Here is a 27388-nt window from a genome sequence, read left to right as displayed (position 1 = left end):
TTGGACCTAGGGGTGTAAATGTGTCAAGCTGCTCGTGAGCTATTCGAAGTTCGATTCGATAAAAGTTCGTTTGAGTTAGTTTAATGAGGCTCGTTAAGATAAACAAATCAAGTTTAACCTTCACAATATTCGGCTCGTTAGTTCGTGAACATGTTCGTTAAGTTTATGAATCAACTTTAAATTAAAAAAAAAATAATTTTGATATTGTATTTGTAGATTTTACACTTTACTTATGAAAAACATAGACAAATATATTAAATTTATTTATTAGAATAAAATTATAAATTTTAACAAGAATTTTATAATTTTTTAAAAATATATAATTTAGTTTTTAATGAATATTTAAATTTATAATTTATATTTATTAAGCTCGTTTAGACTCGATAAAAGCTTGAATAAACTCGTGAGTTATAAATATATTCATTAAATAAAACTCGAGCTTGGCTCGATTATAAATGAGTCAAACTCAAACATTCAAACATCCAAGAACTCGGTTCGATTACACCCCTAATTGAACCTACTAACTCAATGTGTAATTGCTAAACTCTCTCGCGGCCATCCCTTGTAGGCATATCTACTGAAAATGTTTGATATTGTAATTTACTTCTCTTTTGATGCTTTTTTTAATAAACTTCTCTTAGTTCCCATTGGATTTTTTCGCCAACCATAACATAAATTTGAGGAGTATAGATAAGCCATAGGAAAGGTCTAGTATCACGAGTAATTTGAGTGCCAACATTATTTTACGATGGGTGGAAATTAATTTTTTATTGCTTAGGAAATTTGTTTATCAATTTATTACAGAAATAAAAGATGAATATACTCATCTCAAATATCCTTCGTAATCCGTCCCAAAATTATAGGAAGGAAAATAAATTCAGAATGAATTTATAGTTAACCGCCAGCTGTCCGTTTATCATCACACCCAGTCCTAAGGGTTCTACATTGTTGTCTTATCCACTCGTGGTGCCTTCCCTCATGCATGTGTTGCCCTGCCCATTTGCTTTACCTTCAGCAGCGATTCTCCCGTAAGTTGCCACTTGCTCCTCCTCTCTGTCCAGTGTCACAGCCACCATTGACATAGCACCATCCTCGTGAAGCTCCCACTGTCGCCTTTGCTAGCACAGCAGTCGCTCTGTCCTCAACTTCAGTAAATTGATAGATTCAGTCGGCACTCATTAAACACATAATTTTGCTTCAGACAATAAACTACATCCGAGCGTTGATTGTAATGTTTGAAGCCTTAGTTCAGACCCTTCAATTTGTATCTGGGTTTGCAAACGCACACAAAAACCTTCTTTCTAAGATCACTGGAATGTTTTGAATAATTATTTTTTAGAAAAAATCATATAAAATGGCCTTATTCTTTTAATTTATTATTGTACAATTTTAATTATCTGAGTATTTGTTTCTGATAATTATTTATAGCTCTGAAAAATAAGTGTACTATAATAAATGGATAAATGATATAGCACTGAAAAAAATCAATTGGAGGCGAGAAGAGCCCTCAGCCACGAACCCCATATCGACGCGTGCTGGTTGTGACAGTCGACCAATCAAATGGCGGCGCGGCTCTCTGCTCACCTCTCCCTCCTCCTCTTGTCCTCTTCTTCCCCCGCTGCCAGATTATTTGAACCGGAGGCCGAGAAGCCACGGAGGCGTCAGATATCCTCCCTCCGGCCACACTAATCATGAGAAGATGGTGCCGCAGCGCTAGGACGTCTCCTCTTCTTACTACTGATTCTTCTTCGAAAAGATTAAACGGAGATAATTTCTTGTTCTTTCTCGATTGGATTTCAGCCAAGTCTTCGAAGCCATGACCGACTGCCACTTCCTTAAGGTCATTCTGATTACTTATTTGTTTTTTTTCCCTTTATTTAGCATTTTCGAGTTTGTTGGCTGGTTACGTGAAGGCATAGTTATTTAAGGCGTGAGGCGCCCAAAAGCACATATAGGTGCTGTTGGGCCTGAGGTGCTAGGCGCACTTTGAGTATAATTTTTTACAATTCAAACATATATGAGAAATTATTGTCAAAACATTTCACTAACAAAATTCAAAAATTTCATAAACTAGTAAACAATAATGTAAATAAAATTCACTAACTATTTCACTGATTTTCTCAGTGGTGCTAATTTTCAAAATACAACATCAAAGTAGTGTTGATATCCATTGCCACAGTGGTGTTGATTTTTGAAAATCAACACCATAGAGAAAATCAGTGGAATAAGTGGGAGGGGAGGGGAGGGGAGGGGATGTTAATGCTTATTTTTTAGGGGAGAGGAAGAATCACATAGAGATAAAATAGTGAAATAAGTTTGCAAGGAACTAAGGGAGGTTGATGTTCATTTTCTAGGGGAGAGGAAGAATCACACAAGAAAAATGTGTCGCATGCATGCAAACAACCTAATTAATTTAAAGGATAATTAAAGGTATGAGTTGGGCTTTAAAAAAAAATTAAAACTTCAATAAGGCTAGGAAAATTTCTCCTTAAGCACGCCTTAACCTCTCAAAAGGCACGCGCTTCATTCAAGTACTACGTTTGGGTCACTGCCCAGGCACAAATGGCGCGGCTGGCTGCGCCTTGCGCCTAGGCGCAGTCAGGCGCACGCTTTTCACAACTATGTGCGAAGGCATGAATTTGTACCAACCTCGATAAGTTTCTCGCCGCTTTATTGTTGTTTGCATGAGTTTTTCTTGATAGGATAGGTTTTGTACTGCGAATGATCACATGGAAACCTAAATACATTAAGGTGAATGCAAGACTTCTTTCTTTTAGCATGCCCACTTAGTTACGTTTCTCTAGTGTGTGTAGCTGAATAATGCTTTTGAGTAGTGGTGCACAGGTTTGAGTTCTTTGTTGGTTTAAGATATAATACTTGTTGAATGCGTACGCACACAACGATCCATAGAGATAACTACTGTGATTCTGATTGTCTCTGTGCTAAGTACTAATTAATGTCAAGCATCCTGATTAAAATATTCAACTATCTACTTTGATCCTAACTGATGGTTATTTTCCATCTCATTTGTTCTTCTGTTCCATGTATACCATTTATGCTATCACACCATCACGGTATGTTTCTACTTCAATGGAGGATGCTACTTTTAAATCAGCTATGATCTTTGATTTAGTCTAGAAGAAAGTTGCACTTGAATTATTAGAATAATACAATTAAAACACATAGAATGCCCGATGAGAAAACATATTAATATGGTACAAACATAAAGGCTGATAAATTCTATAAGTAGATAAGTTGAATAAGGAAGGCTGAGTGGTAGAGGGAGAAAAAACAAACTCTACATAGCACGATTGAAAGTTAAAAGATTCAGATAACAATAAGTATATAACTTTAATAAATATGACCTGATCTGAAATGCTTAGGATTCACAGTCAATTTCTTGTTGCTATTTATATGAAGTCCCAAGCATTGCCCTAAATAAGTAAATAAATAATATGAATAATGAGATCATTTATTCTCTCCCCTAAAGCTTGAGCATAGATATCTATCATGCATTAGTTGTTGCACAAAATAGAGGATCAATCCCACTAATAGGTTCGATGAAACATTCCTAAGAAGTGGTGTATGAAATACTAATTTCCTTGAACATATTTGATGAAATGACTATAAACTTTGGTACGTTTAGTGCGTTCATAAAAAATTTAGCTACTTGCACATTATCAATTTGATTATCATAGTGCGTGACCATCATGAAGAGTTGTATACTTGAGATTGCTGAGAAGAGTCTTGATCCATATCATCTCACAAGCTTCATGTGCTATATTCGACTTCGACATTAAAACAAGCTACAATATTCTATTCTTGTTCTTTCATATTGCCAACTTATCTCTCACATAGCAAACCAAACATAGTACTTCACTCGATGACTAGATATTAGAACTTTTTTTTCAGTCCCTTCTCTAACATTTTCTCCTTTCCTCTCAAGGTAATGTCAATCTTTACTCAGTGTCTTTCTCTTTCTTGATACCAAGTCCTCCTCACAAGAATAGATTATTAAAATCCTTAGCTATTTCTTTTTCTCTGCAACTCTTTAATCAGCTCCTATTTTGACTAAGTACAGTTGTCAACTTTTAAATGGCTTTGAAGGAATCAAGATGTTTGGTGAAAGAAGAGAGGGAAATTTGGTCCAGAAACAGAGGGGTCTCATTTGAATTTTGGAACACAAGGACCAGATTTGGGCAATTCCCAGTATTAGATGTTCTATACGAGTAATTTCTCAAACTATAATTAAGTTAGATGAGCATAAAATTTTAATAAGTTGAGAAGTTACCACTTTGGTCTCTGCATTTTGTTGAAAATAATTTGGAGATCTGAACCAGTTATAGCATGAATCAACCATTGTTGGAGCAAGATTAGTACTATTTAACAGATTGTTTGAGAAGTTTATTCCCTAGGAGGTTTTCATTTACAATTATTAGTTATAATTCTTAGATACCCAGAAGCTTAAGTTTATTTTATGGTTTTGTTGAATTATTGATTGCCATAAAACTGAGTCCAAACAGGTCATTCATCCTTAACTTTCAGAAATGGTTCAGAAAGATGTTCATCCATGGCTGAAATTTGGAAGGCAATCAAATTCTTTTATGGTCCATGTTCTGTTGGGGTTATGTTTGTCTACTGGTCTATGTGACAATTAACACTAGCTCTTGGTTCCCATGAATGAGCTTGTTTGTCTTCCTTTTTTGTGGATCTTAATTTCATTTTACAGTAATGGTGTAGATAAAACTTTTCCTCAAATGTACTGTTCTGATGCTATCTGCTCCTAATTTTGTAGGGAAGTTTGCTTGGATCTTGGAAAAATCCAATAAAAGCTTTCTCTAGTTACAATATCCGACTGAATACACTCTACTGCAAGAAACAATGGGATGTTCAGTCCTCAAGATTTTTCCGCACATATTGCCATCTAGGGTTGACACAAAGGGATGTAACCCAGGGCTCCCACTTCTTGTCATTGCAAAAAAGTGATAACCTAGGAGGATTTTACAACTACATTGGGAGAAAATCTTATAGCCTAAGATTTCAAATACAAGCACAGCTTGAGGTTGCTAATGCTATTGATGTTATAAATGATTTAGGTTTTGATACTCTCACATTTTTGGCTGTTACTGTTCTGGTTGTACCTGCATTCAGGATCATTAAAGCTAGTCCGGTAAGAATTATTTTCAAAATCTCATTTACTTCCAGATGCATATCTTTGTTGCTTTATGTTCTCTCGATGATGATTTTTCATCCTTGTTAATCAGGAAACACTAAAAAGATTATTAACAGGTTTTTATCTACCATTTTTCAAGAGGATTTCTGAGTTTGTTCTCTAGTTATTAGTTTTTCCTGATTAATAAGGAATAATGGTTAATTAGGGTCAGCAAGACTATCATCAAATGCCTGTTCATTTTCTATTCTTATTGAAAAATACAACTAGTTCTTTACGTTCAAGATATTTAATATTGTTCTTTGTGTCTATGTGCAGATACTTGGATTTTTTTGTGCTGGTGTAGTACTTAACCAATTTGGTCTCATTAGAAATCTCCTGGATGTTAAACTTTTATCAGAATGGGGGATTCTCTTCCTGGTATGCCCATTCCTTTTCTTGAATATAAACTTATATCTGAACTTATTGTCTTTCTAAGGGAAAATATGTTTGCATGGAGAACCTAAAGATGCCTGATATAAGTTCTTGACTAGCTTAGGTACCTAGGAAACAAGATATAAGTTGCCTGCTTAGGCTCATCAGTTTTGGAGTGTGTTTTTTCAGGTTGTGATTGCCATACTAAGGAACATATATAGTTAATAAAGTGAATTTAAGCAAGTCATGGAGAGTCCATTTCCACCGTATTGATGTTCAATTCATCATTAAGAATTCATTACTGCATAGTGATCTATTATTTTCCATGTACCTACAGTTGTTTGAGATGGGCCTTGAACTTTCACTTGCACGCCTGAAAGCTCTTGCAAAATTTGCTTTTGGAATGGGGTTGACACAGGTGGGGTACTACTTTTCACTATTTAATATTGATGAAAATTTATAGTGTGTTATTTCTTTTCGAGTTTTAATGTTTGATATTTTACTAAGCCACCAATCCATATATTCCTTTTTTTCCAAGGGAAAGGATGGAAAATTGCTTGCCAATATCTTAGAAAGAAAACATTTGTATCTCTATGAATTAGTCATATTTATTTTAGCATTTGATCCATTAGTGTTTTTGTTCTCTACTAATAAAACGCAAGTGAAAAATATAAATAGAAAAGTCTGAGATTATATTTTAGAGTTATTCACACAATTGTATGCCTAAACTAGAATGCCTCAAAAATGGAAATAAATAGGATAGATCAAGAAGCTTAAATAAGTCAGAAGTGAATTTTTGTTTATATAGACTATTGACCAAACAAACTAAGGCTAAATATTCAATAAGATATCTGATAACCACATCAAGTCTCCTGGGTGGACAATCTCTGGCCTGTGGAACAATATAGGAAGGGAGGTTAGGAAAATGAATCTATAATTTTGAGAAGAATTGACTCTAAGGATTAGGCATGCAGATTCCAACCCCAAACTCATGGTTGTTAGTGAATTGCTCAAGCTTCTCTTGCAGAAAGAGTGAGCCATTACATGTTGGCTGAGGGACGAACTGGGAATTGTTCCTCTCAGGGGGACTTCCTTGGGCGTCGAACGATCAATTCAGAACTGATACAAACCAGGAGGATTTGATTATTTGATTAAAACAAAGTATTGTGATGGTTCTGGTGGATGCTTACATAGTTCGATTTTTGTCCAATCCTCTGATTGTAAAAGTGAAGAAATTCAACTACATGCAGGAAATTGCGGGAGTAAGAAAAATTAAGATGTAGCAATCATGTCTGAACCGTGAAATGGAGACATCTTTCAGTCAATCTAAAATTTGAAATCAAATATATCTTTTTGGTGAGTTCAAAATGGGGGGCTGGGCATGGGGTTACAAATTCAGTAAAATGTTACTATCTTACTAGACAACCTTGATAGTGGAAGACCACACAAATTTAATGTTTGCTCATGCTAAGGGCAGTCATAATAAGTAGAAGCTTCTTACTAGGCTGGGCTATTTGAATAGAATAAACAATCAAATATCCTGTTGTCAACATTGACAAGGGGAGCTCTTTCTATTGCTAATGTTAATTTTTTAATCTTTGGAGAGATTGACATATTTCTTATTCTTTTAAATAGTTTGTTCCCATTTTCAACCTTGTACATATTGCCTAACATGAGACTCTCGGGAAACTGGAAGTGGAAGATTTTAAATTGGAATCACTTTATTGATAAAATTGGATTGCTTATAAAGATGAATCTACACACTAGCTCTACTCCCGCATCTGACACACTTTCACTTGCCTTTCTTCTTCTCTTCTCTTTATTCTTCTTTCTTTGTTCTTCTTTTCATGGTTACAAATCATATCTACCATCCCTATTTATAGGAGTGGATGGTGGCTAGATACTTTATACAACATTCTAGAGAATCATTCTAGCTAGATGTCTAGATATTTTCTTTTTTCTTTAGTCCTGTCCTAGGATTACCTAGACTCTTCTAGGTCTTCAAGTGAAACCTACAATACTCTAGAAGGTTGTGGAAAATTCTAGTAAACTCTAGAAAATTTTAGACCCTTCCATGAGTTGGTGATGATTTAATAGTGGCCTTGTACATAGCTCTTAATACATCTATGGTAAGCTCACCGGCCTTTCTCATTTCCTACAAAATAACTACTTTTTGATATCTTCATTTTATTGTCCTTCCACCTCCCTATCCCCTTCCAAGTATAGTATTAATGTTGTTAATGGAAATTTCTACTAGATAAAAGTTTGATATTTTTATTTTTATTTCAATGTTTTTTCTCTTAAAATAAATTAAAAGCATGTCTATTTGAGTGTATCAATTAGCATATGTACAGAGGTTTGAGATAACCACACAAGTGTATTAATAATATCAAATATCATAAAATATGTGTCGATTGCAAGGTTCAAAATGTCGAGCCGTACTGGAGTTTAAGTCTTTGACGGGAACAATAATGTTTCGGTATCGTGCCGACATTCTGATATATGGTGTCGGTGATGTGAAGGAGGAAGGAGATGGAAAAAAAAAGATAATACAATTAGGGAATGGTACAATTTTAACATTATCTTATATGAAGACAATTTACAAAAAAAATTTATCTCAAATTATCTTGGCTTGTATCGTAGTAGTGTTGGCATAATACAATAGTCATCGACATGATTGACACAACAATACATTTCAATTATTTCACCAAGTAGAATAAGATTTTAAACCATGGCTGAGCATCAGACCTTTGTCACTTGTATTTGCCACTGGTGTAGTCTTGTTTTAGCCTGAATATATAGTCGTTTCTTTCATTGGAAATTATCCGTAAATGAATGAGTCTTTTGTGTCTTTGTTTTCTTTTGAACTGATCGGGAGGAATGTTCCTTTGTAAGATGCCTTCATTTGATTTTGGAAGTTTTGCTTGTCCATTCAAGATCATGAGGTTTCTGTGATTTTGGAATATTGCAATGAATTTTGGTTTCACTATTTTGCATGACTTATTTAGAAAAACTAGGAAAGTTTTGGAGAAAAGGTCTCATCCTTGAACAATTCCTAAATCTCTCTCCTCTACTTCTCTTCCTGGACTTAGGTTTCTGTAGCTGCTGAGTTGGTTCAGGTTTGTTTGAATCCTATTAGAAATAGACTATTCCTATCATATTCAAGACATCATTTCTTAAGTCCCCTCAAGTATTAAATGCTATGAAAATTTGTATTTAAAATTCTTTTCGAGTCGTGATTTGTTTTTTAGTTGTTAGCATATTGTAAGATGGTCCTTATGACAGGTCTTTTTTAGTTTCATGATAGTTTCTTATTGCTTTCTTATGCTATTACTCGAAAATCAATATTAGCTAAGGAGATCAACATGTACTGATGACCAACATATTTCCCATCCTATATCTTGAAGGTTGTACTATCAACGCTTGCATTTACAGCTTTTGAGCTTCCTCCTAATGGAGCTGTTGGAACAAAGATTTTGCAGTTTCTTTTCAATTCACGGCCGGATCTGGTGAGGTGTCCTTTTCAGATATCCTTAGATAAAATTGTTTAATGAAGACCATTTTGCAATTTTTTTGAATTATCATGCTTTAGTTCCTTTTGTCGGAAAGAGCACATTGCCCAAACTTTCTGATGTAGCACTAGCAATAACCTCATGCAGAGAAACTTACAAAGTGGGAAAATTTTCATAACATAAGAAGGATGAATTACAAAAGCATCCAAAGCCCTTTTATAAAGACTAATTTTCCTAAGAAATGGTCTAACATACCCTAACTGATATAATGAACTTTAAAGATTTAACAAACTTGTAAATTTTGAAATGAGCCCTAAATTTTATCCCTAAATTTGAACTGCATCACTTTCCTTCTAAGCTGAATAAAAGAGGAAATGGGATTTTTTGTACTTGTTTTTTTTGGAAAACAGAGTATTTCTACTTTTGATGAATTCAACCGGGGAGAAATTTGAAAAAAAAAACTACTTTGAGGATTCTCTCTTTCTTTCTTTTCTGAGTTAGATCATGTTCTTGAACTTGGAACAGCTTGTTTCTCATGACAGTCATAGGTTTTCAATGTAAACTGACATTTTAAGATGATTTATGTAAATAAATTACTGATTATCATTTCTTTAATCTCTGATGAAAACTATTGTTGCTACTTTCATGCTGCTTTTGATATAAAAATGACCATAAATATGATAAGGATTCATAAGAATACTACAAAGCTCTACATTTCTTTTTGAAGTACAAATATTAGTCCTCTGTAAATAATGTTCTATTTTTTTAGTCATATTATGGTTGTCTTCTTGATTGTGATTTTTTTTATATAATTCACCTGCTTTGATGGTATAAAGTACAAACTATAGCCAAAACAACTTTGAAAGTAAATGTTACTCCCCGTCCGAGGTCAATCCATCAAAGTATAGACTTCCCTTGGTCCAAGTGATTTAAATCCATGTCAAAGTAAGAAATCAATATCTTGATCAAGAAGCAACAATCATCTAAGAATACCCAGCACAACTAACTTGGATGATAACTTGAAACTGGAGGCAATATTAGAAAATTGAGCACAAATGTGCAAAGCAGACATAAAGGGCAACATGAGTTGTATATAATAAGACTCAAAAACATCAAAGTTCACAATCATGCATCAATGCGACTGGCAAACCATAACACAAACTGCTATGTGAATGATGGCCCTACATGACAATGCTGGTGGTCGAGCGAAAATAATCAAGAAAGGGGCAAAGAAGGTGTTGAAAGCCACCTTATGTCATGTGAACATAGAAGATAAGGGTGGCTTCCTGACTTTTCATGGATTAGGAAGAGGAGAAATAAAGGGATATTTAAAATAATTAAAATCATAATATTAAAAAATCAACCACCTTGTGTCGCATGAATAGAGAGGAGGGAGGGTTCGAGACTTTTCTTGGGATTAGGACGAGGAAAATAAAGGATATTTTCTTGATTCACTAGTGGTCAACTATAAAAGTAAAACCTTTGATTTAAACCTGATGCAATTATAGTTTGAGCTTGAAGCAAAATAAAATTGATCCCCACATGAATCAACCCATCTAAATGCAAAAATTACACTAAAGGCCACTAAAAATTGGCTTCTGATATCACCTGGTTCAGATGTAAAACTATAATTTAATCTCACAAAATTCTAGTTAATCACTAATTATATTTGTTTGATTCTTAATTAATTTGTGGAATATAACAGTAATTGAATTTAGTAATTCATAATCAACTAGCTTTACTTTTTCTTTGATTTTCTATGGTCCCTAAATTTCTTTTCCAATGCAGGTCAATATCCGAAGCATTGATGAAGCGATTGTGATTGGAGCTGCCCTTTCACTATCCTCTTCTGCCTTTGTACTACAGGTGTGCTTATAAGTTTGTTGAGGTAAACTAATGCATCATCATATGTGTGAATCCTAAATCAAATATAGGAAAAATTCAATGGTTGTTGAGCAATATCACCATAGTTATCTATATGGATTGCTATAATGACATATTAATTCTATAACTCATGGATGTATATTTTGTTGTTTTTGTTGGTTTATGCCTTAGCTATAAATTATGTCATCAGAGGCCTGCCATTTTACTTTCAGATATTGGAAAAGATAATCTACGATAAGAATGCTAATATGTTATATGAAAAGTTACAGAAAATGCTAAATAAAAATATTAATATTTGATATTAGTTACTTGTAGACTTAATAAATGATAAAATCTAATAAATAATAAAATGAGAGAAAATAGTTTGAGATGATATGAGTACATTCAAAGACGAAAATTGGGCTTTATAAGTATAAGACAATACTTAAGAGTGGAAAAATGAAAGGATTAGAAGGGCAACAAAGAAAACAATCAATGTAATAAAAATGAAAATGGCTGGTATTATGTTGTGTTTACTTAAGCAGATGAATTTAAAATTAGCAAAAGAGCATGACTTCCAAACGAGAAACACAATTTTCATGCCTACAATACTCCCCTTGTTTACTCAACACAAAAATAAGCAAAAGCTATGAATACAAAGCCTGTGAAAGGAATTGGTTTCCTCCCCTTTTCCCTTTAATTCCCTTCTTTTTCTTTTCTTTCAACCAAAAAGTAAACACAACATTGGAGATAAAACCTCGTATAAAGCTCAATGGAGGGATAAGTTCCACATAGCCCACCTAAATAGTTGAGATAAATATGGCTTGATGATGATGATGAGTTGATGACCTTCTTATCATTAGGAAACTAGTTCGAAGAAATCATATAAAATAAAACTTATGCAACTTGCCATGTTACTTATTGCAGTGCTAATAATGTTCTGTTTTCTAATAGCCTGAATTTTGATGGATTGCTATTGAATAATTATCTTCTTTATCATAGCCTCCATGCCCCATTCCAAACTTCGGTTTTCCTCCTTGATACATTTTAGGAGGGAAAAGTTTGGATGGTTGTAATTTAGCTTAGAAGTTGTTGTAGTATTGGTGTACAACGGTATACTTTGGACGAAACATATATGCTTTTGGGAAAATGTTATCTGGGCCATGGTTTAAGCCGGGGTTTGGTCCCTGGACAGAACAAGACATAGTTTCATAGTTTTGTGCCTTTTGCCCCTTGTTTCAAAGATCTAGTGAGGAGGAAGAGGAGGAGAATGAAGAAAAAGAGGGCATTTCGACAGTGAGTGTAAGATGTTTCAATGTGGAATAAGAGTACACTGACTAGACGAGGAAGAAGAGGATGCCAATTTTTCCAATAAGGAGGAAGAGGAGGGGGCGAGGAGGAGGAGCGGAAGCTTAATTTGAGGTGTTGCAAATGCTAGAGAAGAAGAGAAATTGCTCCGTAGAAGCCTTCGATTGTTAAGGAGCGAAAGAGAATTAGGGTTTTGCCTCTACAACACGTGGAATAAAACTTCATGCTCACGAAGGACCTTTGGCCACTATAGTTTCAAGGCTTGCAAACAAGCTTATCACACATTTTTATGTTGACGTTTGTTGTGCCCAAAGGATGTTCACATATCTCCCCAATGATATGATATTGTCCACTTTGGGCCTAAGCCCTCATGACTTTGCTCTGATACCAATTGTCTAGCATTCGATCACCATGACCTACCAGGGCCTTCCCCGCGAGCATTCGATCACCCTGACCTGCTCTAGGTCTCCCTGCAACATCGTTCAAGGTCACCCCACATGTCATCTAGTCTGGACCATGACTCTAATACCATTTATTGTGTCCAAAGGATATGCACATATTTCTATTGGCATGAGGCCTTTTGGGTAGAGCCCAAGAGCAAAACCATGAGAGCTTAGGCCCAAAGTGGATAATATCATGTCATTATGGAGATATGTGCATATTCTTTGGACACAACAACACCGTTCCGCCTCTCAATGAGGGAACGGAATAAAAAATGTCTGTTGCGTTGACAACACAACTTGATGTGTTAATATGTGATCTGACCTATCTAGTGGTTAGGTCAAAAATTTCAATTATATCTTGGTTTATCTTAAGTCAATAATCTATATTTTCTTTTATTTCTTTCTTCTTCCATTCCTTAGCTTCGCATTTATTGCCTTGGCACAAAATAATGTCATTCCATCCACAACTGTGGCAAGATAGGTAGGTTCGGATTCTAGTAGGAAAATCAAGCCAGGCTTGTGCTTAACTTTAACAGTCTAGAAGGTAGTCCATATTCCATCTTTATAGACTTAGAATCATTGAAATTGGCAAACTGCTATCTATGCCGATAGAAACATGGGTTGTGCAACTCATGCCAACCAATACAAGGTTGGCACATGTCACGCCCCAGAGGAGTCCCTGTCCGAGAAAATTTCGGCAGCATCTCCCCTGTACGGTGGACAATCTGAAACTTTTCTACATCTCACAAATACCTCAGCCACAGGCGGCTGGAATAACAACAGTAAATAAAATCAATCACCACGCAGTTTATATATGTATTCAGCCTCTGGCTGTCACAACCACGCAGTTAATAAAAATAAACAACATAGTAATACTCTGACTCGAAATCAACCCTACTCAACTACACTCGTAAAGCCCAAATCCGATTTTTCTTACCTCTTCTGCCGTGTAGTAGAGTAAATCCAAATCATACTAAAAGTCCATCCAACGGAAAGATTCCATCAATATCCATATGTAAGTCCAAACAAAACTAACACAAAGTCCGATAGCGAAAAGCTAGAATGAAACAACAACTCAAAACCAGGAGGAGAAGACTACGTGCGGTGGGGACCGGAACTCTCTCGACAAAGATCAACGAAAATAACAACAATGGGCGGGTGAGTCTAACACTCGGCAGTACAATTGATATGCAAAGTAAAGAAATAACACCTAACACTAATCATGCGTACCTCTGATATAAGAAAGATATAAATACGAGTAAAGGAGAATCAGTACTAACAGTCCCGAGTATAAGGTCAAACAAGTGGTATAGGAATCATGTCAAACATAGGTATCCAAACAATATGCAGCACAACAAACAATAAATGCATCATGCGTATGATGCGATGATGGTCACCCCGGCGCGATCGATCATCTACAAAAGTGAGGCCGAATAGGGGTTGCACTGTCGTCACTACTCGATGAGTGACCGAGTGGACGGGATCTTTGTCGAGTACACCTATCCTCCTACCCCAAATCATAAATGGGGGCGCTCAATGCTCTCAACCGACGGGAGGAATCCCTGACGGATAACACGTTGTGTCACACTACCCAGGAGCGGACCAGCGGAGCACTACTGCAACACACACTGACTGAATCGACCACTAACCCATAAGTGGTGGTGTGTGCATAAATGGCGATGTGCTCAACAATAATGGAGCGGACTATCGCGCAACATAAATGATGCATGGTAATAACCATATAAACATCGACCTAATCCATATATATAGAAAAGTGCACCCTCGTCAACGAATCATATCGAATCAAAGGTACGAAGGTATAAAAACCTAGGTCCCGAACGGTGAGCATGGTATATCACTACCCGTAATAGACAGGTAAAGTATACATGGGATGCAAAACAAATCAATCAATCAAACATATATCAAGATTTGGGTAGTGATTAACCGAAACAGATAAGAAACACAATTGATGCAATATGTTAATTTCATTACTAAGCATATCAAAGACAAAAAGTCAAAAGTACCCGCCTCCGATAAAATAGAAAGGTCGTATCCAAAATAGATCCCTCGTCGAGACACCGTCTCGAGTCAAAGTCCTGTGATATCAAACAGATAAGGTATTTAGCTATATAGCTAAATAAAAATCTCCAAACCTATTTAATAATCTTATCCATTCCTTAATTCAACACGTATACCTAGGTTAACATTAGTTATTAACCTATTTATCAATCATCAACAAATGATCAAAACCCAAATTCACTCAAACCACATATCATATCACGATTATGTAGAATTAGGGCACCCTAACCAGTCCACAACAAAAATGAAATATAGTACATATACAAAATTACCTCTACAACTTGTCCAAATCTGATTGGAAACGTTGTTTCTGTAAATCAACAGTCGGAGCAAGGTTAAATTGCCAATATCCCAAACAGATAAACCTAAATCACAATTATCACGACCAAAATTAATATCAGACCCAATTCCTCAAGGATCACACCCATAATTCAAACAACTTACCCTAATCTGAAATTCCTCCAGAATGAACTAGATCCAAGTACTGTTTTAGTGAACACAAAACTCTTCCTCTTGATACCGAAGAGGAGAGGGTGTCTCAAAGGTTCGTCCCTCGTTGAATCTAGAAGAAGCCTTGTAGGAGAAGCAGTGACGTTGGCCGTTGGCCGGCCGGCCTGGCTTCAGGCGGTGGCAACACAGAAGTGAGAAGGCGTCGGCTAGGGCAGCAAAAGTAGCAGCCGAAAGTGAAAGGGACTCGGTTGCCGGTGAGGAGGCGTCGACCGGAACTAGGGCACGGCGCTGTGCTTGACGTCGCTGCTGTGGAGAAGAAAAGGAAGGGCGGCGAGGAAGAAACCGCTGGCCGGCGGTTAGGGCAAGGAGAAAGGCTGAGAGGAAATCGGCGTCGGGGAAGGCTCGGCTCGCGGGAGAGGAAAAGGAGTGAACGGCGACATAAAGAAAAGAAAAGAAAAATAAATAAAGAAAAAGGAATTTAGAAATTCAACTTTTCCTCATTTAAATGGGGTAGCCTAAACAGGCTTTTCCGGACCCCGTTTTTATTCCCGTCAACTCGTCCGTACGAGCTCCGAAAAATTCCCGAAAAATTTCCAAAAATTCCGGAAAATTTCCTTATTAATATTCGCCTATTTTCCGGTATTTTACAGCACATCTAGGTACCACACTTTGACAGTGGTCAATAGGCACTATAAAATCGAATAGTCTATTCAAGATCATTCAAACACAAAGTTATGGTTTGCTTTTGTAGGCCATTCTACACCACTCATTGGTGTAGTTAGTTATGATTTCAAGCTACCACCAAGCTCTAAAATTCATGCCATCTTTCACATCTAGATCCTCAAAAAGTTCCATGGCTCAAGGAGTTAACCGATCCAATCCTTCTTGCACTACCTTGACTTCTTGGATCTACCATTGGTCCAAAGACACCAAAAGTTTTTAGTCAAGTAGTCAAAAGTTTTTAACATGATATTGAAAACGAAAAAAATGCCTGATCAATGGAGGATAAGTACTCTAGTTCCCTTATATAAGAATAAGGGAGACGTACAAAATTGTGCAAACTATAGGGGTATTAAACTAATGAGTCATACTATGAAACTTTGGGAAAAAGTAATAGAAAAAAGATTAAGGAAGGAGACCATAGTGACAGAAAATCAATTTGGGTTCATGCCTGGAAGGTCGACAATAGAAGCTATACATCTTCTTAGACAATTAATTGAAAAATATCGAGAGCAAAAACAAGATCTACACATGGTATTCATTGACTTAGAAAAGGCATATGATAGAGTCCCAAGAGAAATTATATGGAGAATTTTAGAAAAGAGAGGTGTTAGCGTAACATATATTGAACTAATTAAGGATATGTATGAGGATGTAATGACCAGAGTAAAGACTTCAGGGGGAGTAACTGAAGCATTTCCAATAAAGATAGAGTTACATCAAGGATCGGCTCTAAGTCCCTATCTTTTTACATTAATTATGGACGAACTCACTGTACCGTGGTGCATGTTGTTTGCAGATGATATTATTTTGGTAGATGAGACACGTGAAAGAGTAAATGCTAAGCTAGAATCTTGGAGGAAAACACTAGAAGGGAAATGTTTTAAGCTTAGTAGATTAAAGACAGAATATATGGAATTTAAGTTTAGTAATATTAGAAGTAATGAATAACAATTGTTAAGATAGGAGAAGACGAGTTGTCCGGAACCGAGAGATTTAAATATTTAGGATCATTTTTACAAAATGATGGAGGGATTGAGAGAGATGTCTTACATAGAATACAAGCAGGATGGGTGAAATCGAGGGGAGCGTCGAGTGTATTATGTGACCGTAAAGTACCTCTTAAACTTAAAGGTAAGTTTTATAAAATCACAATTAGACTTGCTATGTTATATGGAGCTGAATGTTGGGCTATGACTCGAGCACATGAGCAGAAGATGAGAGTTGCAGAGATGAGGATATTAAGGTAGATGTGTGGACATACGAGGATGGACAAAATAAAAAATGAGAGCATTAGAGAGAAAGTAGGAGTTGCATCTATTGAGGAAAAACTCAGAGAGACACGTTTAAGATGGTACGGACATGTACTTAGACGACCAATAAATGCTCCAGTTAGGCGATGTGAAACTATGATAAACATGCATATAAAACGAGGAAGAGGAAGACCAAAAAAGACTTGGTTAGCAACAATAAAACAAGATAAAATTTATTTAAATATAGATGATGATATAATAGGAGATAGAGCTCAATGGCGTAAAAGGATTCATACAGCCGACCCCACCTAGTGGGAAAAGGCTTGGTTGTTGTTGTTGTTGTTGTAGTCAAACCAATCTCCTACAAGAGCCTCATGGTACGAATACTTGAGCTTCGTCCAAATTTTCTACCTTCATGCTCACAGAGGTTCACTTTCCCCAACAGGAGTAATTTTAGGGTTTAGCATATGACAATGCCACATCAATTAAAGGTAGAAGTCAAAAGGAGATCACAAAGAAAGCGTTACGAAGGAAGATGACACATCAAACTACAAGAATGAAATTGTATGTTGAGAATGCAGGGATAAGAGTTCTAAATATCTTTCATGCAAATCAAATACCAAGACTGAGTTGACTAGAGGCACGATCAAGGAGGTGAACCTCAGGAATGGTCTTCGGGTTAAACGAGCAGTAAGTATGCATAGGTCACTAGCATTGGGTTGAGCAAGTTATGAAGTTCTCTCCCCTCTATTGTACATAGATAAAGAGGGTGATTTGTTGTAGTTGGAGCACCCAAAAAGAGTACCTGTAAGTTAATGTGCGATTTGTGGTCCACTTAATGAATCCAATCTCTCTCTTTCCTCTTTCTCCTTCCCACTTGGACAACATAGCTAAGCATAAGAACAAGATGATTGTCTGATTACCTCGCTGTCCCTCCCCCCCAATCATCGAAAACTTTCCTCTTTCACTCTCCTCCTCTGACATGATGCTTGTTGAAGCACCTCACCTTTGGCTTCCCGACAAAAGCATAACAATGCATGTATAAAAGATTACATTATTCTATTTCTATATGTAAGCTAGCATACTTAAGATATTTTCATCTCTCTAATCTTGCAATTCATTTGCATAGCTTCTTGCAGAGAAAGGAGAGCTCCCAACCCGTTTTGGTTCTGCAACTTTAGGCATTCTTCTACTGCAGGTTCATATTCTTCCTGTTGTATAACTTATCTTGTATTCATTTCCTTGGTTTAGTATGCTTCTCATGAATGTTTTGGCTATCTACTCTTTTTGGAAAACATTATTATTTATCATGTGGTGACAGTTTCAATTGATGTTACATTTTGTCAATTATTTCAGGACATTGCAGTTGTTCCTCTACTGGTGATTCTACCGGTGCTTGAGAGCCAGGTATACTTAATATTCATGTAGGATTAAGAACTGCTACATGGAGATGTCCATAAGATGAGCAATATTAATGTTCTAGCTGTTATCTTCTTCATACTTTACCAAGGACCGTTATAAGAAAATGAAGTTCTCTTTTGCACCAAACTCTATTTGGCTTTTAGTGAAGGGTTGGTTGATCATTTATGATTATTGACTGAATGTAAAAAAGCTTAGTGGCTAAATTTTGAATTGCCAAAAGACTTGCAGCTATTGGGATAAGCAACTTCATGTAGTCAACTATGCATGTCATGGTTATAAAATTAGCATATCTTGCTAAGTTATGATTTCCCTTCAAACATATAACTTGGATCTCTTTAATGATCATACCAATCTAACATGCATGCTTTCTTGAGTGACTACTGTTGTTTTGGTAAAAAGGAACTACTGATGCAAAGCTCTTGTATCATTGGGGCTATGCTTAGTGTTCCGACTTTCATCAACATGCAGCCCCTCTTCAATATAAAAGGGTAGCTATTTCCATCAGCTTATCATGCCAATTGAAAAAAAGTAGATCAAAGGCACAAAAAAATTGACAACCATATGTATTTTATATTGTCATGTTTTGAAATCTCGTGCAATGTTGGGCAACATAGCCAAAATGTATCATTTTGATAAATTAGTTTTGAAATACCCTTCAGGAATTGACTAAAACATAACTCAAATTTTCATATGCCTTTCACTCACAAACTTATAGAGAATCTTCTTAGATGCACGATTGGGAAAAACTAGAGATTTGGGATTCTATCTTACCCATTGTTGAGTTTGTAAATAGTTCTATGGGTAAAATCCAGTAAGCGACATCGATTTGCTTTCATTACCTGCTACTCTTTTGAGTCAACTGTGAGATTTTTTGAACGTCCTTAAAAAAAACACATCCATATCAGGAGAAACTTTTAATGTGTAATGAACTTTATAAAATTCAAGTAGATACACATTGTAGACAAATACATATAGGAGATTATGTCCTTATTTGCGTTCACCCTGAGCAATTTTCTAAAAACTCCCATAGATAACTTCATGCTCAATTTCTTGGTCATTTCTGTATTGTGAGAGAAAAATAGATCCTAATGCTTACGTTGTTGATTTACCACTTGAATTAAACGTTAGTCCAATTTTTAATATGATGAATCTAATTTCTTATCAATCGACATCCCGTTTTTTGTTTGATCATTTGTGCACAAGTTGTGCTCTGACCACTTTGGTGTCGGCTCTTCCTCGTCATTGTCGACCAATTTTTTTGAGAGAGTCATTGATATGCATATAGTGCTAGCTCCTCATCAGAGCACTAAAGACAATTAGTTTGCTAGAAACAACTCCTAGATATAGAAGGCGCATGGATCAAAGAAGAACTATAGCACGTGATCCTGACTTATTTGTTGAGATTCAACAAGAGGTACCACAACCATCTTCCATAGAGATAACCTTGATCATCATCTAACTTCCACTCTGAGGCATCATATGACTTGACAAAATATCCTGCTCCTTTGCTCGATGGAGTTTACTTTTTCTTCATGAGGAGAAAAATGTAATTAGAGTATTTAATAAGTCACTTGGTTTTTTTTATAGATTCTGTTATCTAATTTTTTTAAATAGTTGTTTAGCTTTATTTTTAGTAACCTAGTCGTGAGTTTACAAATATGTTATATTTTCTACCTCTAAAAGGGGTTAAGATAATTTTTATGTTAAATAATATTATTTTCACTCTTCATTTGTCAAGAGTTGAGTTGTTGGCAGCACGATCTATTCCTGTTGCATCACTAATTCCAAATAGTTGGGACTAAACTGGCTGGATGATGATGATTTTCTGTCCAAATATTGTTCTCATGTTGCTAATATAAACCTGTCCACATGATTTGCTCCATTGTATTCTATCAAATTGGTCCCTTTCAGTTTTTATCTATTTCTTCACCTAGTCCATTTTTTTTCAATTATTTACTTCACTTTCAAATGGGCGAATGCCATCTCTTGCCCATACATTTCATTTTATCTTAATTTCAATATTGAGATTGAGTTCTGTTATTCTGTTCTTTTTTTAAAGAAAAATTATCTATTCAGCTTTAGGCTGTCTCTTGTGTAAATTTCCTGTTATATACCTGGTTTGATCGTGTATCATTGTCATCTCTTTCATATTGTCTAATGGAAACTGAGTGCTCATTTGACATGATTCTATAAAAGTACATGCACATCATAAGTATTCTTTTGATATTTAATTTCAGAACCTTGCAACTGAAAGTATTTGGCCAGTTTTAGCAGCTGAGAGCTTGAAAGCTTTAGGTGGTCTTGGTCTTCTTTCCCTTGGTGGGAAATATCTTCTCAGGCGAATATTTGAAGTATGAATATTGATATACACAACTTTTTCTTGTTAATCCAATCATGTCAACAGGATACTTCCACAGACTAGTTAATTGATACAGGTTGTTGCTGAGTCAAGGAGCTCAGAAGCTTTTGTTGCTCTGTGTTTGCTTACAGTGTCAGGGACTTCTCTTCTTACCCAAATGTTAGGCTTCAGCGACACAGTAGGTTATGAATAATTTATAGTTATCTGAATTCATTTGTCTGCAAATACTATTCTCATTGTCTCATGTAGCTAGGAGCATTTCTGGCTGGAGCACTCCTAGCAGAAACAAATTTCCGGACACAAATTGAAGCTGACATAAGACCTTTCAGAGGCTTACTGCTTGGGCTATTTTTTGTCACCACTGGGACATCCATTGACATGCAGGTGCTTGCAAATGTTTGAATTATGTCTAGCATGTGCAAAAGTTGTTTCAGTTCAGTAAATTTTTAGTTACTTATGGACCATCAATAATTTTAACTGAATATATTGGTACACTTTTGTGTTAAGTTACAAAATTTTAACTTCTTGAGCTCACACATTGCTGATCAATTGCTGTCGAGGGGAATTCACTCAGCATGGGCTCTTTGCTGAGGATAAAGTCTATAATTGTAGATTTTTTCACATGCCCTTGGTAATGACGGAGCCTCATGCAAATCAAATGCTCTTAGTGTATAAATTGTCAACTTTCACAATTCTCTAATAGACTTTCTTAAACAGACTGCATATCATTATTGATGAAAAATAAAATCAAACTTCCAACTTAGCCATGAGCCATAAAGATTGACCCAGTGACAAAACATTCATATTCTATTCTTTTTGATTGTATGTGATTTCTGCTTGTTCAGAAGTTCTTATAAACATGCGAAGTATTGCTAATTGATAGATGTAATTGAATTTTGCATATTCTCAATGAACCACGATTGCATTAACTTTCAAAAAAATCTATTTCCTTCAATTCACTAAGAACGTTGTAGATTCACAAGTGCTGCTTTTGGTTTGCTCTATATGCAAAATATAATTATCCAAGTGAATAGTTATAATTGTTTTGTTTGGTTAACTGGGGTTGGCTTATAGTCAGTCATGTATATTCCACAGTTGAATATATATATTTACTTTAATAGATTAAAAAAAAACTATTTTGAACTGAAATTCTGAATGATGGATCATGAATTCACACTGATTTTACATCCCTCAAGATTTTATGCTTGTTCTAGATGGAAATATCTAATATGGAATAACTAATTGAACAAAAATTAGAATGCCTGGACACTATGACATATGTGTTAAAACTTGCTTCATGAATATGAGAATCAAGTCTTACATTTGCATAAGCTTTAATACCCAAAATTTTCGCAACACAATATGTTAGGAGAAACGATACCTTGATCTTCAACTATACAGAAAATAATAGAACTTCTCAAGATGTTTCTCCCTCTTCATTAATCTTTTTGATGGAGAAAAAGATCTATTTAATGGATAGAAAGATACTAATTTTTCAACCTTTCATTTCACATTCCATCAATATATGCATTTAATTGTCTCTTTATTCTCAATTGGGCCTTTCATTCTTGCCCCCACTGGTTGGCGCAATTGGTATTTGCATGAGTGTTTGCTTCAATAGGTCTTGAGGTCAATTCTCAACGAGTGCAAAATGCCTTGTTGGGTGCCTAACCTCCCCCATGCGCACTAGGGCAAAATGCCCTTTGTGATTGACCTGCCTGTATCTTGCCATGGGGCTCGGGAGACCGATTGGAGTGAGTGATATCATCTTTTGCTCCAATGGGCCTTTCGTTCTCACATTCCATGAAAGTGAGCTTTGTTTTTACATTCATCACTATGAATAATACAATTAATAATAAGAAAATAAATTATTTCTAACAATTACTTCTAGAAACATAACTATCCAATGATTGATATTTCAATTGAATTCAGGAGAGCAATATAGCCTAACTATGTAGTAGTAAGTTATAAATCTTGTCACCTCTATTGATTTCGGAGATTGATGTTACATTCCAGACTGTCACCAGCAGCTTCTATCATCAAAAGGTTACATATATGTGCACGTTGTCTCATTGTTCTATATGTACGAGTATCAGATACTTCTCTATGAATATTAATCCTTCTTTTTTTTGAATTTTTGTTATGCAGCTCCTTTTCCGAGAATGGCCGAATGTACTTTCCCTCTTATCAGGCTTAATTGTTATCAAGACCTTGATAATAACTGCAATAGGTCCTCGTGTTGGATTAACCTTACAAGAGAGTGTAAGAATAGGACTACTTCTTTCACAAGGAGGGGAGTTTGGGTTTGTGGTGTTTTCTTTAGCGAACAGGTCAGCTGTCAGCAAGATATACAATTAATACCTTTGCTTGGTGTTTTCTTTTGCTTTAGATTTTCTGATTGAGAGAAATTTCTTTTTAAAAGGCTTGGAGTTCTACCACTTGAGTTGAACAAACTTCTCATAATAGTCGTCGTCTTGTCTATGGCATTAACACCTTTGCTAAATGAAATGGGAAGAAAAGCTGCTGAAATCATTGATGAGAAGCTTCAAGCAACAGAGGTAAGTCCTTGGGGCTAGCACAATATTATATTATATTATATATATATATGCCTCTTCTCAATTTAGTGCTATAAACTTTACAGAAAGTTGCTGACATGGTGAGCTTTGATGCAAGTGAACCAATAGTTATTCTAGGGTTTGAGCAAATGGGCCAGGTATCACAATGTTTCTACTAGCTACTGGTTCCAAACTTGTATCAAAATGCAGTTTTCTTTTTCACTAAACACTCAACGTCAAGTTATGCAGGTTCTGGCCAATTTTTTATCAACCCCTTTGGCTGGAGAGGAGGGTATGCCATATGTTGCATTTGATCTTAATCTAAGGGTTGTTAAGGTACAAAGCGGTCTTAGTCTTCCATCTCCACTAACAATGATTCCCACAATTGTAATAGTTGACATTTATACGCATCTAATTAGCATCTAATTGTTGAAAACCAAATATGATCTTATTCTGCCGACCAGGAAGCTAGGAAGCTGGGTTTCCCCATACTGTATGGAGATGGTTCCCGACCAGCAGTTTTGCAATCTGCTGGTATATCCTCCCCAAAAGCTGTCATGGTTATGTATGCAGGAAGAAGTAGGGCACTTGATGCAGTTCAAAGAATAAGACTTGCTTTTCCTGCGGTGATTTTTTTTCCTATTTGATTAGAGCATGCACATTTTCATAATTTCAAAGAGGAGGACTTGTATTTTATTTCCATTGTAAAAAAATACAAGCTGCAGCTTCTCATGTTTATCAAGCTTCATGGTGCATGCTTTTACAGATTCCAATCTACGCAAGGGCTCAGGATGTTTCTCATCTATTGGATCTAAAGAAAGCTGGTGCTACTGATGCTATTCTTGAGAATGCTGAGGTATACAAAAGAAGTAGCAACACCTTGTTCTGACCACATAACTAGTGGTTGGCATTGTGATAAATTCTTCTGATGGTTAGGCATTATGCTAACTAAATTCTTCTGATGGTTATCCTTGTAATACAGACAAGTTTGCAGCTTGGCTCAAAGCTACTGAGAGGGTTTGGTGTCATGTCGGATGATGTGACTTTCGTGAGTCAACTCCTGAGGGATTCGATGGAGTTACAAGCCCAAGAAGAGTTGAACAGAAATGAAGATCGTGATCTTGATATCATGAAGCCAATGCAGGTGATTGCATTCTTACCATGTTGTCCACTCCACTTGTGTATAATAACAACTTGAACTGAACTTTGCCTAAACAGGTTAGGGTGACTGACTTGGTTCAGGCCAAAAGTAGCACTCGGTTATCGATCAACAAGCAATCACTCAGCTATGATGCCAATCGTGTCCGGGTTTCCGAGAACAATCAGCCATCTATCATTGATACAGTAGTTGAACAGGATGCAAATGGTGGCTTGGAAAATGAGTATGAGAATATAGACGATGATGATGGTGTCAAATATTGTCAATTAGATTCAGATATTGATTTACCAGATGTAAAGGAGGAAGTCCAGGGAGATGAGAAAGTGTTGGATCATTCTATCCGACAAAAATAGTACAGACCAGATTTCATAGTTTTTATTAGGATAATTTGATTTTGAAGAGAATTGGGAAAGGAACTTCATTTTCTTGTATGCACAGTTTGTTTTCTTAAAAAAAAATACTGACTGTTGATCGATTAATTGGAACTTGTATATTAAATGTTATCGCATGCAAAATTTTGTTAACTGAATAATAATCATTAGAGGAAGATTATAAGTTTTAAGAAAAGAACTTATAAAATTGTAAATATTAAACATATGGTCCAAGATCTAACAAGAATCTTACATAGTCAAATCTTTCAACTATGTTAGAAATACAATTTTGAGATTTACCATATAGATATTAAGATGGTGGCAAAAGGTAAATACGTTTGTCCCCAGTGCCCCTGTCAATCCGTCCAGGGCTAATATGACCCAGGGTCAGCATGGAAGAGGTAAATCACGGGTGACTATTAGCCGTTGGAATAAAAACTAGCACATAAGGGAGACATTTACTGAACCCCAGACCTCATGATGACAATACTTCATGTGCTATCCACTAGACCCATCCGAGGGGGCTAGATAGATATTAAGATGATCTTTATAAACGGTGAGCTATAAATAAAAAAACCCATATGAAATTATAATTGTATGTTGCTAGTTTAGTCTGAATCAAAATGTGATCGAATAGCTCAACTATCAAGGTCTTCCAACTTGTCTTGGTTGTATTAGACCCAATCGTAGTTTAGAACTGATGATTCAATTGTTTAGAATCATCAGTTTGACGGTCCATGAGGTTAACCCTTAATTTTAATGCTCCAAGATAATTTCAATTCATGATTCAGAACCACTAGCTCACAGTTCAAAATTATTATATTAAAAATAAAATAAAATTATAAATTCATAAAAAAAAAAATTGATGCTTATTTAAGTTGTCTACTTATTCCCTTAGAGTATAGGAGAATCAAAGCTTACATAGCTCTCTTACTTTTTTATCCTTTTATTTTATGAAGTGATGTTGTTACTCACTTTCATTTTTCGTTCCCATAGTATTTGTTCATTCAGTATCAAATTCTTTGATTTTGTTATTTGAAAGTTACATTCCTTTGATTTTTTTTTTCGACTTTGGTCCAACTGTCAAGTAATGCTTGGTCTTCCAACAAGTCGGGAGACAGTCGATCGTCATCCATCCAATATGTTATCGTCGGCATTGAACATATGTTCCATAGCAACTGTTGACACTAAACAATCTAAATTTCTTTTGTTGATCATGGATAAAATGGAAAAGTTTTAAGTCTTCTGTGATCACTATTTTAAGATATCACTAGTATCTGCTTTATTAAAATTAAAAGAAGTTATAAAATAATTTTCAAATTCCTGTGTGGAACTTGAAGATTCTTGTGTACGTTTTATTCATTCTTTTAATAAATTTATCCTTGCCCCCAGGGCGTAGCGCAGACGGTGGGCGCATGGTATCTTTGACGTAATGGTCAGGGGTCGATTCTCAGGAACTGACGACCTGGGGTTTATCCCGCCATGCGCCTATGGCCTGTGTACCTGCATGAACCTCCCTTCATATCCGTGGGGCCGGCACTAGGGGAGCCGCTAAGGTAGCGGATCTATCTTTTTTTTAATAAATTTATCCATTTGTAATTTTAAATTACTACGAGTATTTTGTGTTTCAACAATATTAGTTTATATTCCATATTCTATACTATATTCTATATAAATATCATATAAATCATTTTAAATATTATATACAATATTATTAGGATCCGGAGGAGAAGAATATTTAAATGAAATTAAAGTGTCATGATGCAAATCTAACATTTCTTGTAAAATTTTCTAATATATATCTAAGGTCTAAAGTAAATACAACTAAATAAATTTTAGAAATATGAAATACTATTTTCTATTTCGTTTTCATTACTAATACACAAGAAGATAAAAAATTATTGGTACTATTTTCATTTATAACTAATACTACACTATAAAAATTTCTTAAAATTAAATGAGAAGTAGGATAAAAAAATTGAAAAGTTGTTGGGTTACGTTATCAAATATTTTTAAAATTTCATAAATATTAATATAAATATTTTATTATTGTGAAAATAAATATATATTAATATTATTAATATTTTATGCAAAATAATAAATATATTTTAGGCTAGAACCGTAATTGGGCCTGACGGGGTCAGGCTGGTTATGGTTTCTGATTTAGAACCGGATCAATGAGTACTCGGCCCGTTAACTTGGTTACGAGCCTGAGCTAGGTCCGGTTCAAACCTGGGGGCGCGGTCCTGGGTCAGGTCTAATTGCTATACGAACCAATTCTTTTCTTTGTCAAAAAAAACAACTATATGA

The 27388-nt window shown here is 35.5% G+C and overlaps 1 protein-coding gene across 1 annotated transcript; it reads left to right on the top strand.

The window, feature by feature from the left end:
* The first annotated feature begins 1484 nt into the window (after positions 1–1484).
* On the top strand, positions 1485–25186 carry LOC121991755 (K(+) efflux antiporter 3, chloroplastic-like). The gene is made up of 19 exons (XM_042545782.1): positions 1485–1840; positions 4796–5170; positions 5489–5590; positions 5922–6002; positions 8992–9093; positions 10885–10962; positions 18342–18410; positions 18569–18619; positions 20872–20985; positions 21070–21171; positions 21243–21377; positions 23142–23323; positions 23416–23551; positions 23635–23706; positions 23798–23884; positions 24013–24174; positions 24315–24404; positions 24531–24692; positions 24767–25186. The coding sequence occupies exons 1-19, from the start codon at positions 1817–1819 to the stop codon at positions 25058–25060; spliced, it is 2418 nt and encodes an 805-aa protein (XP_042401716.1). The 5' UTR covers positions 1485–1816; the 3' UTR covers positions 25061–25186.
* The last annotated feature ends 2202 nt before the right edge of the window (positions 25187–27388 follow it).

Source organism: Zingiber officinale, chromosome 6B (assembly GCF_018446385.1).
Source record: "Zingiber officinale cultivar Zhangliang chromosome 6B, Zo_v1.1, whole genome shotgun sequence".
Classification (NCBI taxonomy): Eukaryota; Viridiplantae; Streptophyta; class Magnoliopsida; order Zingiberales; family Zingiberaceae; genus Zingiber; species Zingiber officinale.
Note: the sequence above shows the minus strand (reverse complement) of the source record. Positions and strands in the feature narration are given on the sequence as shown.